The following is a 17,974-nucleotide window of genomic DNA, read 5'->3' on the forward strand; positions in this document are numbered from 1 at the left end:
AACACAATCAGTATGAAAGAATGAATGACCCCAAACAATACTTTGGAGTGTTTTCTGCAAGTCTGGGCAAGGCCAATAGCCTCAGAGAATCTTGAAAACTTGAGACCTGAGAGTTTCTTTGGTGACTAGGATTGTGACCACAGGATTTGCATTAAAAGGCACTTGGATAGAGACATTCTGGGCTGCTTGTTGGATGAACTTCAGCATCATTCAGTTTATTATATTCAATAGCAAAATATTGGCACCCTACTCAATGGTTAGAATGAGGGTTAAAAATTTATAAAACACTATAATACTAATCATAATAATAGCAATTATCATTTATTGACGACTCATATGTGTCAGGCACTGTGCCAAGCACTTTACATGGACTATCTTATTTGTTACTTATAACAGCCTTATGAAATTGTATTAACATTCTCTAGAAGAAAATGATGCTTGGGAGAGATCAAGACCTTGCCTATGGCTACACACATAATAAGAATAGGTCCTACTTATTAGACCATGCTTTGGATCCAGCACCTAACACTACCATATACTATCTTCTTTCTACATTGGCATGCCAGTTATCAGATGAAGAAATTATAATTCAGAATGGTTAAATGACTTGCCTAAATTTATATAGACTTTTCAGAGCCCTGAATATTTTCCATAAAAATATTTATGACTTGTTGACAATTTCTTATGTGTCTGTCATGTTACCTTAAAATCTTCTAACTCAGAGGTATTCAAGTTTATCTAATGTTAGAATAACCTGGGAATTAAAAAAATCAATGCCCGTGTCCCACCAGACTAATTGAATAAGAATCTCAAGGGATAGGACCTAGGAGTGGGATGCTTTCTAAAGTTTTCCAGGTGATCCTGAGATATAGAGGGTAGAAAACTCCTGTCTGGATTTTCACAATACTCTCACAGTTCAGAAAATGGAGTGAGGCTCAGGGAGGCAGAGACACTAGAAGGATCATTCATAGATGGTTGCTAGGGATTAGGACTAGTGGGGAGGGTTTAATAGGTGAACATACCCTGTATGATACTATCATTGTGAATACAGATATCCCAACCTACAGAACGTACAACTCTGAGAGTGAACCCTAACGTAAAAGTATGGACCATCAGTGATAATGATGAGTCCATATAGTTTCGTAGTTGCAACAAATGTACCACTCTGGTGGGGGATATTGGTAATGGGTAGGCTATAAGTGTGGGGAGGGGGCGGGGGTATATGGCGAATTTGCATCTTCCTCTTTATTTTGTATCCAACCTAAAACTGCTCATTTAAAAAAATGTATAAAGGAGAGACTTGAAAAGTCAAATCAAACATCACAGGGAAAAAAAGGCAAAATCATGAAAAAATTGAGATCAATCATTAGCAGAGAAGTTGAAAAGACACGCTCCAATTGCTTTAAAAATTCACAGAACCCAGGTCTCCTTAAAATAGTTTTGCAAAGTACATTGAGAATTCCATGCAATAATGAGAAACATAAGTCCCACTGCTGCCACTGAACATGCTTCAGCTGGCTACACTGAAGGAGCTTGACACGAACCCATGGCTTTGCAAAACTCAACAGGAAGGCACAGTGGAGACAAGACACAGTTGCAAAGCTGCCCCAGATGTGTGTACGTTTTCTGCTCCATTAACGTGACTTGGATGAAAGGCAAAGTACATTTGGCACACAGAAAGAGAAAGTCAGGAGAGGGGCAGGACAGGACAGTAAGCCTCATCATAGGCCTCCTTCTCTCCAGACTTGTTTTCCCTCCAGTCCTTCCACATACTGTTTGTAGAGCAAACCATAGGAAATGAAATGAAAATATGACCACAAACCTTCCAAGGCTCCCCAGAACTAAACTGCTTTGCCCTAAATCTTAATTTTCTCAACTCTATCAAGGGGAAAATAACATTATCTTCAATGATTCTGAGTAAAATTAAGATCATGAATACAGTGCCTAGCATATATAGTTTATAGTAAGCTTTGGTGGACAAGGAGATATCCCGATTATCATCACTGAAAACAAGTCATGTGAAGAGAGACAGGTGAAGGAAGTGAAGATGTCTTGGCCAAAGGCAGACAAGATCCTGGGAAAAAAGGAGACTGAGTTTTCCCATGTCTGAAGGGCTGGGAAGAGATTCTCAGTGAGCATCACATGGCAGTTACAAGATGAAAGAGACTGTCTCCGTGCAAGAAGACACAGTTGGTAGTGTCCAAAAGTTAAGGATTGTAGTAAAATGCCTGACATTAGAACTGTATAAAAAACATCTGAATGACCATCTGGCAGCAATGTTGAAGAGGGGATTCAACCATGATTTGGTTGAACTTGATGTTTTAAATTGCCTCTTTGAGTCTAGAATCTGTATTTTTGAAGTATCTCTGCTTGCCAATCAATGAATCACTAATATCCTAAGTTTCTGGAATGTATAAAGCCCAGGGTTATGGTATCTGGGCCAAGAAGCAGGTACTCTGACTCAGTTTTCACTGGCAGCGGGGCAGGGTGGGGGGGAGGCACTGTGTGGCACAGAGTAGGTTCACCATGTGGCTGTGTCAGTAGATTGAATGTGTGAGTCATACAGGAAGCAGAAACTGGATGTCTTTCTGTTGCTGTCCACGGTGTCTCTGAGCATTCTATGCCTGCCATTCATTCTCCAGAATCTATTCTGTGGACCTCTAGGCAAAATGTATTTGAGCTTGTGTTTACTCTGTTGGCATCAATTTCATCACCTAGTCTTTTCTTCTTTTGAGGTTCTTGGGAAATGGAATTGCCAACTTATGATAATGATTCACACAGACTTGGGTAGGGAATTTGTTTAAACCTGAGGGTACAGTGATATTGAATATCTTCATGAATGCTCTGCCTTAGGAATGTTATCAGTGTTTTGCTGTTGGGTCACTGAGAATGGAAAAGACAGAGTTGGGATTCAGCTCCAAATCAGAAAAGGTTTTCAAGAAAAACTGTTCAAAAGGTTTGTCACTCCATTTGTGTCTATCTTTAATATATTGGTTCTATAAGCATTTACCCCCGATGTGCCACATAGGTGAGATGCTAAAATATCTAGCCTTTGTCTGCTCTCAAAGAGCTCTCATTCTAATGAAGGAATAAAAAATTCTGGAATAAAATAGCAGGAAGATGCTGGTCTGTGCTTGAGGAATATGGGTGGTTGGGGAAAGCTTCACAAAGGAGATGACATTTGAGCTGGATTTCAGGATAAGGGGTGGTCACCATGCACTTATGGAAGAACATCCCAGATGAGAACAGAACAAGCACAAAGGCTGGGTACCTGCTAAAACATGCTTCTTGGAAAATGTCAAATAGTTTATAGGACATTCTGGTGAAGTGTACTGTGTCCAGGCAGGTGGTGAGAGATGAGACTGGTAACATATTTTGGGGTGATCCTCATTGAGATGCAGAGGAGAGACTGACTATGATGTTACCTGGAATCTTTTGCAACCAATGGTCTGGAGTTTCATGGACTTTCATTAAATATGCTCAACTTTACATGATTCATCTTGTAAATTATCAGAAATCTTGCTATACATTTTTCCCCTTGACCACCATTTTTAGGAATGTATTACTAAAATAAAAACTCATTAAGACCACCCATATAAATCATAATCAGAAAGGTAAATATGCTGGACAACTCAGAGTGGCGCTTCTCTTTTCTGCAACAGTGTGGAGCAAGATAGGACCAATGTCTGCATCAGGACAACTTGCAGTCATGTCTGGTTGCCACTGCATATATACCACTGTATTGGTTTAAGTGAACTTAATCTGACCTGTACATTTGATTCTGGGAATTAAGTATTGGTGGAGTTCACCTGCATAAAGAACTCCTCAGGTCACAGTGAAGAAATCTGAGGGTTTGGGCTTATCTTTTTCATCACTAGTACAGCTGATCTAAAATGTGAGCACAGTGTTTTAATTTTATAATGTTTAATTTTTTATTATAAATGCTTCATTATGGGAAATACTAATAAGAATATAAGCATAAAGAATAAAAGAAAATAAGTATAAGAGTATGAGGGCAAACAAAATCACACACCAATGTCAAAACCTCAGAGTCACTATTAACATTTTGGTGCAACTTATTTTGTTTTTTGTAATAGGTTTTTTTTTAAATATAACATTTGAGTCCACCACTCCCACTAAGCATTCTCCATGAGAACACTTTTCTCACTATAATCTCATTACTTACTCATACTTTCTTAATACTCCATGGCTGGACTGTAAAAGTTGCAAGGAGGAGGAAAGTGTGTTATTCATACAACAACCTAATTTTGGCATAAGAATCCAACTGAGACTCAAGTTCTGATACACTAACACTACAAGGTCTAGGAATCCAGGTGTTTGTCCTGCTTGTTATTTCTCTACTATCATTGCCTAACCCAGAATCTGGTATGTCCTGTGTACCCAACAAATATTGGCTGCTTGAATGAAAGAATGAATGGATAGATGGATGTGTGAATGTGGATTTTAATTTATTCTTTTTCACCCAAAATTCACTGAGCCCATGACATGTGCCAGGTCTGGGCTAGGCAAAGGGGATGTGAGTAGCCATATTTGATACAAAGCCCATCCTTTCAGAGGCTACAAGTGCAAAGTCCAGTCAGCCTCCTTCTAGTGGTGCACATGGCTTTTCTTGGGGGACTCAAACCCCTCTAGGCTCTTTTCTGCCCATGAAATTAGGGGTAGAGCAAAGACAGCTATTCCAAGTAACTCCTTAAAACTCTCCAGAAAAGCCTAGTTTCTGCCCTGGGACCTCAGAGCCCTCCACTCCCTGCTTCATCACTCCAACTGGTCCCTGCTCAGAGGCAGGGGGTACCTCAATGGAGAGGACTATAGGAAAGGGGATGCCACTACTCCCTTAGGACAGAGCAACCCTTGACAAACCCTCCAGCTTCCCAGCCAGCTGGTCCAACTGGAAAACCCAGATAAGTCCCAGTTCTGGCCAAAACTGGTCTGGCAGCTCTGGGGGAATGTTTCTGGCTGACTGACCCTCCTCACAGCAAGTGCTAGCAATTTTGAAGGGAAAAAACAAAACAAAAACAAAGAAAACCAAAAGAGAAAGAAGAACAAGAAAAGAAAAGAAAAGGTGTGTGTGTGTCTGTGTGTGGTGGACTAAAGGAGCTGAGGAGGATGGCTAAATTTGAAACACTCCAAACTCCTTCTCCCTTGCAAGTACAAGTTTACACTTCAGGATCCAAACAAGATTGCTCTCAACCCACCCTCGCCGCATTCGTACTTTCACACACTCCCCCATCCTTTGCAATTCAGTTTTGTTGCAATGCAATTTGTTTTGCAGCTCGATTGTTGAAGCTATATAACCCTGGCCGAATCGCGACTTTTAGTCAATGCTTTGTTTTCCCCCCTGCAATGCTATTGTTGTTGTTGCTATTATTATTGTTGTTGTTGTTACTATTATTATTATCATTGCAACTGAATTGCTGTTTCCCCTCCCTACTCCAATCGCACTCCGGCTGTGATTGCTTGGGTCTGAGTTTGCGGGTGGCGGTGCTCTTCCAAACCCCCTCATCCGCCCCTCGCCCCCCTTTTCCCCCTCCCTCCCTTTTCCCCCTCCCTCCCTTTTCCGCGCCCAGACGAGAGCAGCCGATTGGCAGAGCGGTGCTTTCAGGAACAATAACAGTGGGGGGAGCACTGGTCCCAGGGAGCCGCCCCCCCCTCTGGCCCTGTGACTCGCGCCCCCCGCTGGGGTCCCACCTCTGCGCCCGCCCTGCGGGCTGACCAGCCCGACCGGGGCCCGCCCCCGGCGCCCACCATGTACGCCTTTGTGCGGTTCCTGGAGGACAACGTCTGCTACGCTCTGCCTGTGTCGTGCGTGCGCGACTTCAGCCCCCGCTCGCGACTGGATTTTGACAACCAGAAGGTGTACGCCGTATACCGTGGTCCTGAGGAGCTGGGTGCCGGGCCAGAGAACCCCCCGCGCGCCCCCCGCGACTGGGGCGCGCTGTTGCTCCACAAGGCCCAGATCCTGGCGCTGGCAGGTGAGCGAGCGGGCCGGGAGGGATGGCGGGACCGGGCGGGGGCCGGGAAGGGGAGAGGCCGGGCGCTGGGGTCGGGGAGCCACTGCTTGCTCCTGCCTCCCCATCCCGCCCGCCTCTCTGGGCTTTTCTTTTGGGTTAGGGGTGCCTCTAAGAGGCCAGATCAGTTAAAAAGACCCGAGGGTCCCCTTTGTCTTCCAGGCTTCGCTGACACTCCTGTGCTGTCAGTTTGCCTTCATCTCTTTTCTGTCTGTCCTCTTCTTTCTGATTCTTTGTATTCTCCCTTCTCCTTCACTTTCCCGTTTCTCCCTGCTTGTACATACCATTCCTCTCTCACCTTCTTTTTACCTCTCGAGTTCCTTTCTGCTCTCTCCTTTCTGTCTCCTTAAGTTTCTCAGCTTCCTGTCTCTCTTCCTTTAAAGCCCTTGGTATCTCCTTGGAGTGATGGGCAAGACAGTTATGGCTAGATCTTTTGGGTGGGAATCCTTCCTCACAGAAGGAATCTATGACATGTTTGTCCCATCTGGACCATCACTGGACAGATGAGGAGGTCTTGAACCTCGCTGCTCTAAGCACCACTCTCCTGCCAGGTGGCAGAAAGTAAGAAGGTAGAAGCCCTAAAACAGCCCTCAACCTCTACACCCCTTTCTGCACCCCTTTGAAAGCTCCCTGAGTGAGAGCTGGGGTGTTAGGAAAGGGTTTCTAGGTCAGGTTGAAGTGGTACTTCTCATCCATGTTCACCCAGGGCCTGAGAGAGAGGCATCTGGCAGATGAGGACACTGAGGTTCAGTTGGTGATGGGACAAGACCAGCCCTTCAAGCCTCCTCTACTGTGCTGTGTCTGCCTTGCAGAGGCACCTTTTCCTTTTAAAGAGAAGACAGCTGGCCCTCTTTCTCAGCTACTTCTAGGAGGTTTGGGTGCACACATGGAGAGGAGAGGAAGATATCACTTCCTTTTAGGGAGCAGCCTGTTAGCTGCAGCTGATAAGAGCATGACTTAGAGTGGGCAAACACAGTCATACTGCCTTCCACTTGGAAGAGAATACTCAGGGTTAGGAACTGAATAAAGACAGTATCCATGTTTTGTACTTTTGAGACCTCTACTTTTTCTAAGTTCCTTTGCTTCCTCTCATTTAGCCTAAAAATAAACCTAGCTTGCCCAGGGTCCCCTTGTCAGTTAGCAGTAGAACAGAGGGTCAGCCTTACAACTCTGATTCCTATTGATCACCTCGTGTTGCTTCTGGAAAGTAAGTTTTTGGGAGTTGAGGAGTGGAAGAACTGGAAATTGATTAACAATGGGGCTTAGGTCTCACTTCACTTTGAAGGGCTGTATCCTTACTACCTCTCTGACAAGACTTGGGGCATAGTGAGACCCACTCACCACCTAGGGCCAGAAAAACTGAGTGAAGGAAAGTAGATTTTGGAAAAGGGAACTCTTTGTAGCTGACTAGGTTTTAATTTGTTTGTTCGCTGGCTTTTAATTACCTAGAGAAGGGATTATTCCCCAAGAGGATAGGCCTAAGGAAATTATAACTAGGTTGTAACCTTAGCTTCCCTTTTACTAGAAGAAAAGAAAGCATGCTTCTTCATAATCATGCCATATCTGGAAGAGCCCAGGAGAATGGAAGGGATGTGTATCAGGGGAAGTCAGTGGTAAGGGCCTTTATGGATAACAGCTATTTTCCTCTTTTAGAGATTGTTCATCTGTCCATCTGTCCACTTATCCATCCATCCACCCATCCAGCCAGCAGCCAGCAGCCATATATATACATCCTGTGCTTGACTCTTCGGGAACTGCAGAGAAGTCAGTTAGGTAGATGGCAGTCCAACTCTGACTTTAAAATCAACATAAGTAAGACACATGTAGCCAGTTTTTGAACTTATAAACTATTCATCCTCCACATTAAAATGCTGATAAGTCTTTGGGGTTATTAAAAAAAAAAGCAAATTGATTAGAAACTTGGGCAATGTCTAGAAACCACCAGAGCAGATGTAGAGAAGTGTGCTTCCAGTTACAGCCAAGTGAGTTAAGAATTACTTCCCCCCTCACCTCCCTTAATTTTTTTTTCTCCCCATTGGGATGAGAAAAGAAAAGAAAAAGAAAAGGACAGTAATTTGAGGTTGGCTAGATCACATTTTGAATCCCAATGAGCTGGTTAATTTTTAAATTGGTGCTGCTGCTGTGGGTGAAGAACTGATTGCAAGGGCCAGGGTAAGCTTGGGAATTCATTTATCCTGTAAGAACTCTCCTGGGTGAGTTAAGGCCCCATCTTGACTTAAACTTGGTGGCTTTGAGAATTGCTGGAGGTGACTTCATCTTAAAGAGCTCATCTGGCATTTCCTCGATGGGAAATATAGGTGTACAGTAGCATCAAGTGTGAGGAGGTGATTCCTCAAAAGGAACGCAGAGCTGTGTGGTGTTTGTGGGTTACCATTAATTAATTAATTAATCTTTCTCTGGCACCAGTAGCATTCTCTCAAAGGAACCTTCAGGGCCACTTATGAATCTCAGTGACAAGTCTGTTACTTTACGTAGTATTTGCCCAGGCTAACCCAGAACCATATTGAAGTATATCTTTTCTTATATGTCAAAGCCAACTGCTATGGAACTTTGTGTTTTACTGTGCATGGTGGCTTACACCATGGTTTCAGTGTGTGTAGTTCCTAGTGCATGTTTGTGTTCTTACCAAATTCCAATTCCAATTTAAGGAAAAACAATACCCCACCTTTGTTGACAGTCTTGCTGTATTCCTGTGCATTATCTTTGTTAGTCCTCTCCCTGACCCTTGGTAGATACTGCTGTGGTTATTATTTCCATTTTATAGATGAAGACACTGAGGCCCAGAGACTTGCCTGCAGCTCCCCAGCTAAAACTGACAAAGCTAGGAATGGAGCACAGGTGTTTTGGTGCCAGGCCCCTGCTTGGCAGTTCCTTTGTAAAGTAGTTGATAATCCCATCAGCCAAACCGCATGGCTTGGAAGGAGTAAAAGCAAAATGAAAAAACTTACAGCCGAAGGCAAGTTTTCAAGCCAGAAGACAAAGTTAGTTTCTGAGTTCTCAAGCCTATTCTGCTTTTCCTCTTCCTCTGTTACCAGCCTCCTTTTTACAAGGCTCACACACCTCCCCACCCAGTGCCTCAATTGTCATCTGGTTGAGGAACTCCTCTCAAAGGGTCTCCTGTCCCCCATGGAGGGAGACATGTCCTTAATGCTTGACTCACCTTTGAGCTGTGATCTTACCTTACTCTCATGTATTTGCCAAGCAGGTTGTGAACATGAGAACTACCCATCTGGAGAATACACCATTACCCAACTGCAATCCAGCCTGCTGGTGATACCAAACTTTTTGATGTTTAGGGGCCAAAATTTGTTCCTCTAGTTTTAGAGTTGACAGTTCTGTGTCATTCTCTCTGAGCACCTGTACTACATGATTATTACTTGAGTACATGAGATTCTTTCTATGGACAAATAATGCCCCTTACTACTTCCTATTGGCCAAAGCAAGTGTTGTATTAAGTGAATACACCAGTGTGCCAAGTCTAAGCACTATGACTGAGGTGACAGCATGACCCCAGGGTTGGGAGACAGGTAACTTTTTAGGCCCTACTACAATAGGGTTTCAGTGGAAGCTAGCATCAGGAGGAAAAAATGGGCACTGTTCTCAGGGAAGATGTATTTTTCAAGCTCCAACATAAGTGCTAAACAGAGGTAAAAGCCAGACACTGGAGGAGCACAGAGAAGAGGCCAGTTCTAAGTGGGTTTGTGGTTTATCTTTGGAGTTTTCCCTTTCTAGCTCCACTAGCACTGCATGCATTCAGGTATGTTTCAGCTCTTATTCATCAAAACCAGGACAGCAGCCTTCTAATTGATCACTCAGGCTACATTCTAGTTTCCAAATTGCTTTCAGAATAATCTTCTAAAACACTATCTTAGTCAATGGACTGCTCTTCCTTAAAACCTTCTGTAGCTCCCTAATACCTGCTGACTGAAGCTTCAGTTTCTTAGCCTGACATACATAGCCATCTAGAGAGCCCCAGTCCCACCTTATTTCTTCAGCTTCACCCACCCTTCTCCCTTGCCCTAGAGCTGTGATACTTCTTGCTATTCTGTGAACACACCCTCATGCACTCCTTTGAGCCAGGCAGGATAGATTAATCATTGTCTGACATGAGGCCTCTATCTAACTGGAGCTCACCTTCTGGGGTGAGTGGGGCGGGGAAGATGAGCGCATGACCCATTTGTGGTCCAGGCAGCTTGAGGACTATGAGAGAGGAGTGGGCAAAGTACACTGTGAACACTGTACCTCCCTCTGCTCCCAAGGGAGACTTTCTCCCTCTTCATAACTCTCTTTGCACTTTGCTTGTTCCTTGCCTATGGCTTGTAGCATTTCATGACTGTTTTGGCTAGTAGTCAGTGTGCCTCTCTCCCTGCCAGACAGAGAACTCCCAGGACAGGGGCCTGCTGTCCTTGCCTCTGTCTCAGTGCCCAGTCTCTAGCCCATACCACACCAAAGTCAGTGTTGAACTCGTGTACTTTGGGAAGACAAGTGTATTTTTGTGTGCAGGAAGAAGAACTGGAGGGGTAGGAACCTTTGTACAAGCAACTCATTTTTCAGAAACCTGCAGTGGAATTTGGAGGTTTCATTCAACTCTGTTCATCTGGAAAAAGTCAACATTCTTTATCACTCCCTTGACAAGAAGAAACCCCACACTTGGGGAAATAGCTTCCAAAGCCATGTTCTTCTTGCTTTGGTAATTTTAGCTCATTCAGGGCTCAGGTCCCAGCTTGGCATTGTCAGTCCAAATAGATCACTTGCTCCAGTAATGCTTTGGAACTTCTACAAAGTTAGCAGCAAAGCAGGGGACTAGCCGATTTCATATGCAAAGATTGTTGCATGTCATCAATGGGAGACTGCCAACCAAAAGATTTATTTTTTTTATATAAAAAAAGCAAGTGAGAACTTTTAATTTAGGTTTTGACATGTTCTGCTGATATACATTGGAGCAAAGCTTGGAACTTGCCTGCTGTCATCTGTTGCAGATTCTACTGGAATTTTAACCATTGAAGGATGAGTCTGAGGTGATTTTTAGTGTTCAAGAACCATGTTATTTATTGAAACTAAATAATATGTGCTGCAGTGTTTCAGAGTTCTGGTTTACAGGCTAACAACGACAACAAAAAATTGTCCCAGACCAGGCGAGGCAGTAGGGGTTTGAAGTCAGGCCTTTGTACTTGCTAGGCAGGCACTCTAGCACCTGGACTATATATCTCTAGCCATTTTTGCTTTGGTTATTTTGGAGGTAGGTTCTCATTTTTGCTCAAGTCAACTGGTCTGGACCATGATCCTCCTATTTATGCTTCCCGCCATCACTGGATGACAGGTGTGCACCACCATACTCAGTTTTTTCCTATTGAGATAGGGCCTGATGAACTTTTTGCCCAGGATGGCCTAAAACTGTGATTCTTCCATCTCAGCTTCTCAAATAGCTGAGATTACAGGCATGAACTTCTAGTGCACGGCTAAGGCTTTGCTTTTTTGTGTGTGATATTTTGTTATGCAAGAAAAGAATAACTTTTCAAAAATCTTTTTCTTTGTCAATACTGGTGTTTGAACTTAAGGCTGCATGCGTGCTAGGCAGGCACTCTACTGTTTGAGCCACACCTTCAGCTCAAACACATTAACTTTTAAGCTTAAAAAACACATAAAAATGGAATTCCTATTGACATTTTTGACTCTAAGAGCAAGTCTCTTTCTAGGGTGCCAACCTGCTTTGTCCTAGCTCCTTAGTGACAAAAGTTTTGTGTACTCTTGTTACCAGAAAACATATACAACCTGAAGAGATTTTCTTTGACCCATTTAAGTTTTGCAAGTATTGAGTTGTACTATGTGGTGAGCCTTGCTCTGGAGGGAAATGCAGGAGGAGTAGGCATCATTCTTTCCTGCCCAATAAATATTCAGTACCCACCAGATTCCAGGCTCAATGCACACATGGTTTCTACATCCTTATAAGACAGGGCTTCTTGTTTTGCCCAGAAGAGAGCTATTCAAACACTGTTTGAATAGGTAAAATGGAGAAATATAAGTCAGTTTAGTCAAAAATTCTGAGAGTCAAACTAAGGTATGATAATCATGATGTATTCCCAGATGTATTAAAAAGGAGAAATAACTAAACACATGCATGCGTTAAGACTTGGAACTTGGTAGCTGACTGGTTATGGTGAGGTGTGTGATAATGTGATGATAGGGTGATCTGGGCCTTCTTCTCTCAAGGGGCACACTAGAAGAGTGGTTGGCTGGAAGACGAGATGGTCAGCTTCGTTTGAGACTCATTGACTCCTAGGGGGAGTCAAATACCTTGTTGAGTATGCCAGGAAGGCAAGGTGGGCAGGTGGCCTGAGGTCCAGAAGGGCACACCAGGCTAAAGATCCCAGTTTGAAAGTCATTAGCCATGAGAGGAGTGATGCCATAGTGGGCAAACATGCAGTATGAGAGAATGCACATGCCCAGATCTCTTCAGAACACGAACTTTTAAGGGCAAGAGGCCATACAAGTGGCTGGGAACAGCAGAACAAGACTGAGAATCGAGGGATAACCAGAAGGCACAGGTATCCTGGAAACCAAATGAAGAGAGACACCTTTGGATCTCAGATCTCACTTGGTTCCATTTCTTTTTACTACAGCAATTGCCTTTTTCTCTGGGCTCATTGGTAAGGCATTGGACAGGACAGCTAAATGTATTCAGAAGAAAAGAAACATGGGTGAAGGCCCAGATTTCTTTGTTGGGATCCAGAAGGTAGAGTTTAGCCCATACAGTGGAATTCCTAGGGGTTAGCAGGCACAAAATAACAATAGGAGAGAATGAGAGAGAGAGAAAATGAGAGAGGAATAATGGAAAGGTCTTCCAGCTTGAGGCTGAACTTCCTGTCACTGAAGGGAACAAGCAGGTCAGGGATGTTTTGGAATGGAATTTTGCACAATGGGAGAGTGTGGTTAGATAACTTCTAGGTTACTTCCTTAAGTACCAAGAAAGAAATGTGAAAGAGTTAAAAAAGATGGGCTTTGAAGTCATTCAAGTCATACTTTCTAAGGTATGTGATCTTGGGGAGATCACTTCTCTGAGATCCAAGTTCCTGTCTGAAACACAGATAGTAATCACTCACTTACCCATTGGGTTATTTATCAAGGTAATATGGAAAATTATCTCATGTAGTATGTGCTTTTTATATATAGACAGTTGTTAGGAACTATGGTGGACTTGTAGTTGAAGAATAGTCAACTTAGTTGTGGGTACCGCCACTTGTAGCAAGGAGTGTTGAACAAGCACATGTAAGGACAAGTCAAGTTTAAAATGTCATCATGTGTTTTAAATCCTCCTAGGGCTTGGCCTAAGCTTGGAAGGCTTAACCATTTCCCCTTGTGCTTTGCCTCTTTGTGACCCTTTTCTGGGGCCATTTATTACCCTGGAAACAGTCCTGGTGAAGCATCTGAGGGCAGATAGACAAATAATCCAGCAGCATGACATTATTGGTTTTGTCTGTGACCTAGTTCCATGCAAGGATAGACAAGGTGGTAGGAGTGAGGACAAGGAGACCTACTGAAAGCTGCCTGGCTTTTTCTTCACTGTCTCTTTGTATGGCCTTGGTAGGGCATTTCTTCAAACATGGCTACCTGGAGGAATCACAGAAATCATCTATTCTTATACTGCACTGGACAGATGAGAAAGAGATCTAGACATCCCTGTTGTTGGCCAGCAGTCACACAGCTACATGGCCTTTTGAGGTTTTCTAGTTTAGTCCCCTAGTTTCTCAGAAAAGAGAACCAAGAGAGGACTGATCACCCAGTGAGTCAGTGAGAGAGCTAGGCCTCAATCCAGCATCTCCTGTTTTCTTTCTGCTACATCGCAGCAGGGTACCCTTCTTTTTGTTGTCTTGTCCAGATGAAATCCTTGAAACTTGAGAATTTTGTCTTCCTTGGATTTTATAAAAAATAAACAGCATAGGCCAGAGAATGCAGTGTGCTTTTCTTTTCTGTGGCATGTCTGTTTTTAATGCAAACATAAGACTTCACAGGATTTTTGCACAGATGAAAAACTTCAAACTTACATATAGATATTTATAAAACAAGACAAAACCTTTGTTAAACATTTTATATTTAGCCTTTCAGAATTTAGAATTTCACCCTAGCTAACAAACCCACACCAAACTAAGTTCTCTGACACTGGATTATTTTAATTATCCAGCTTGATGATATGTAAGATGGGAGTCATGATGGCATTTCTCTCATTTTAACTGTATACTACAAATTCTTCAGGGGTATCTTCACTTTTGAAGACAGACTTGAATTGGGCCTCCTGTTCACCTGCCTGTTCTTCTAAAACACCATTTGCTTTTTTATTATCCCTCTATTTTTTTCCCCACAGGTAAGTTTAATGAGATTTTTCTCCCTGCTCAAAAGAGCAGCTTTACCCATATTTTTATAAGAAAATTCTTTATGGCTTTGTGTAGAAACTCTATTTGGGGATTATTTAGAGGTTGGTGGCCTTGAAAAGCTTTGTAGTACAGTAGTTGTAGTACAGTAGTTTGGCATTGAGTCACATTTATATAAAGTTTAGCTCAGCTTGGGTATTTACCACACCATTCTCCTAGATGTAGGCAAGGTCTTGGGAGAAAGATAGTTACTTTGGAAGTTATATCACTAAGTTCACCATTTTATATGTGCCTTGTAGTTCAGTTGAGAAGGTTACAGCAACTTGATGATTTTTATCTTACCCCTATAGGTTAGGTGACAGGAACAGGGCTTAAGTGTCAGACAGAGTTGATCTGAAATTCTGGCTCTGGTAATTATATCTTAGGGAAGCAACCTCACTTCTTTAAGCCTCAGTTCCTGCTTCAATAGAAGTATTGTGGGTACTAAATTTAGTGGTGTTTGTAAAGAATTTGACACAGGGTTTGTCCCATGGTAGGTGCTTGCTCAGGATTTGTTGAATGGATAAATCAGTTAGTTGATATCAAGGTAGCTAGAAGGGAGGAGGTAGATGATGCTCAAATCCTCAGTGGTTTTCTTTGCCTTGGAGACAAGAGAGACAGAAAATCAGGAGGTGAAAGTTGTCACTTCAGAAGCTACATATTTATTTCTGTATTCATTAAACTGATTATTTGGCTTTAACTTCGTAGCAACTGCAAAGGCAGGTTCACCAGAGAGCTTTCGTCATCATCCTTCCCAGTCAACTGCTAATTTCGTCTGTGGTTCCCTTGAAGTCAAAGCCAGAAGTATATTCCAAAGTCATATTAAAGTGCCACATGAAATATTTGCTGTCTTAGATGATCCACACCACCATTCACCTTCATTAACATGACTAGTCAAGAGTTACAGCTTCTTGTCACTCCATATTTGGTCTCCTCCTCACATAACATCCATCTTGCTTGCCACTGCCACATAAATCTTCCTAAAACATCTCTTTCATCATGTCTCAATCTGTGTCAGATACCTGCCATGGTTCTCTTTGCCATGGGACAAAAGCCAAACACATAACCCATGAGAGTAGCCTAACAGCTGCTACTTATGGAACATCTATGACAGAAAAGGCACTGTGCTCAGTGTGCTACATGCTCCAGCTCTTTGGAAAACCTTTCTTTATCCCCACTTTACAGGTAATGAATCCAAGATTCAAACAGGCTTAAGTACATTGCCTAAGCTCCCTCCCACAGTTAGTGTGAGGAGAGCTGCAATTTCAAACCAGAGCCACTGGATCCAAAAGCCTGGGCTGTTTTCATTTGCTACCGGTTCTCTCTCCCACCCATTCCTTCCACTCTTTGTGATGACACTGAATGTTGAGTAACTGTCTATAAATTAGATATGCACGTGAGGCATTTGCCTTCAATTTAGGAGTATAGTGAGGAAGGCTTGCAGAACAGATGTTTGCCTTAGGTGAGAAAGCATCTGTGAGAAAATCAGACCTTGAATTCTGCTTAGGATTCTCAGCACATGCTGGGTTGAAAGGACCCAAAACCCAAAGATCACTTAGCATAGTGCTCAATCCAAAATGGGCTTAGTAAATGTTCACTGCCTACAGAAGAGGATGGTAGAGGCTTCAGGTCTTCTGGAACCCTCATCCAGGAGTATGGGTCAATGAGGAGACTGAGAGCATTAGGATAAAGCCAGGAGATGTCTTGCTCTCAGAGGAGTCTCAAGATTCCCTTGACCAATCATCGAGGCAGCCAGGATCCAAGTCAGGCAGCGTGTTCTTAGAGGTACTGTCTGCTTCTGCCTTTTTCTTGAACTCACTCCTGTTACTTTGGAGCTTCATGCTCGGCCTCATTTTTTTGTATTGTTTTGTTTTGTTTTTGACAGTACTGGGGATTGAACTCAGGGCCTCAGCTTTGCTAGACAGGCTTGAGTCAAGCACTCATTCCTTTTTGCTTTAGTTATTTGTTCAAATAGTGTTTTGCTTTTATGCCCAGGCTGGCCTGGACCATGACCCCCATTTTGTGCTTCTCACATAGATGGAATGACAGGTACATGTCACTATGCCCAGCTTTTCATGGGTTGAGATGAGGTCTCAAGCACTTTTTGACTACAGTGGCCTTGAACTGTGATCCTCCTGACCATGCCCAGCAAAATCGAAATGTTTTATACTGGGGTTTGAACTCAAGATTTCATGCTTGTAGGCAGGCACTATACCATGTGAGCCATACCTCCAGCCCAGTTGAAGTATTTTTTATATAAAATACAATTCACTATTTTAATCATTTTTAAAGTTTGTACCATTTAGTGTTTCTTAGTTTATATGCAGTCTCTATAACTATCACCACTCTCTATTTTCAGAAAATTTTCATAATCCAAAAAAGAATTCCTGTTCCCCATTAAGCAGCACTTCCCATTTCATTGTGCCCTTCCCTCTGCCCATGGCAATCACTGATCTACATTTTGTTTCTTTGGATTTACCTGTTCTGTATGAGTCACATTTTTTTGTCTGACTTCTTTTACTTGGTGTAGTACTTTTCAAGATTCACCCATATTGTGGCATGAATTAGGGTGTCATTTCTGTTCATGGCTGAATAATATTCTGTTGTATAGATATACCATACTTTGTTTATCCATTCATAAATCAATCGACATTTGGGTTGTTTCTACTTTTTGGCTGGTATGAATAATGCTGCTATGAACATTCAGGTACAAGTTTCTTTGTGGCCATCTGTTTTCATTTCTCTTGAGTATTCTCCTAGGAATGGAATTTTTAGGTCAAATGATAATTCTGTGTTTAAATTTTTAAGCAAATGCCAAATTGTTTTCCACAGTGGCTGCCTCATTTTACATTCCCACCAAGAGTACATGAGGGTTCCAGTTTTGCTACATCATCCCCAACACTCGTTTCCTCTTCTCTACCTCTCTCATTTTCTCCAATTGTAGCCTCCCCAATAATATAGCCTATCATCTAAAATGGTATCTCATTGTAGTTTTGATTTACATTGCCCTAATGACTAATGATGTTAAGCATCTTTTCGTGTGCTTATTGGCGAGCCTGTTTTATTATTTTTTCATTAGGTATTTTTGTTTAATGAATCCCTGTAGTGTGACTGGGCCTATAATATGGGTCCATGTGAGGCTACTCACACTCCTGTGGAAGGGAAACTTCTAAGCAGATAATTGCAGTATAGTTAAGATAATAGACTATAAATAAAGTACAGTGTAGGATGGGACCTTTGAGGAAGAATGAAAAGATGAGTGGAGGCTGAGCAATTTGTCAAGCAGACAAGAAAGGAAGAGAACATTCCAGGTAGACGGAAGAACATGGTATCTGGGATGGCTTCCTGTCATCACCTGTCTGTCATCAAGTGAAGAGTAAAGCACTCCTAACTGTCACCCACCCCAAACCAGTTGCTAGGCAGGTCTCTACCTCAAGCAACAAGCAGGTGATGCCTGCTGAACTATGTCATCTACCGTGTGTTTGTCTGTCCAGGGCTCTATTGTTTTCAAGAAATGTT

General features: G+C 42.6%; 2 protein-coding genes across 7 annotated transcripts in view; both read left to right on the top strand.

Annotated features, from left to right (window-relative positions):
• Positions 1-17,974, top strand: part of Agbl4 (AGBL carboxypeptidase 4) — a 1,287,504-nt gene that overhangs the window by 1,029,459 nt on the left and 240,071 nt on the right. The gene's annotated exons all lie outside the window — the stretch shown is intronic.
• The window catches only part of Bend5 (BEN domain containing 5), a 49,966-nt gene continuing 37,567 nt past the window's right edge, over positions 5,576-17,974 (top strand). Inside the window, exon 1 of one of the 3 annotated variants that reach the window (XM_020186364.2) lies at positions 5,576-5,993. In XM_020186364.2, coding sequence (XP_020041953.2) covers positions 5,768-5,993 — 226 coding nt within the window. In that variant the 5' untranslated portion in view covers positions 5,576-5,767. The remainder of the gene's footprint in view (positions 5,994-17,974) is intronic. The other 2 variants (XM_074080181.1, XM_074080182.1) reach the window with 2 other exon arrangements.

This window comes from Castor canadensis, chromosome 7 (genome assembly GCF_047511655.1).
Source record: "Castor canadensis chromosome 7, mCasCan1.hap1v2, whole genome shotgun sequence".
Classification (NCBI taxonomy): Eukaryota; Metazoa; Chordata; class Mammalia; order Rodentia; family Castoridae; genus Castor; species Castor canadensis.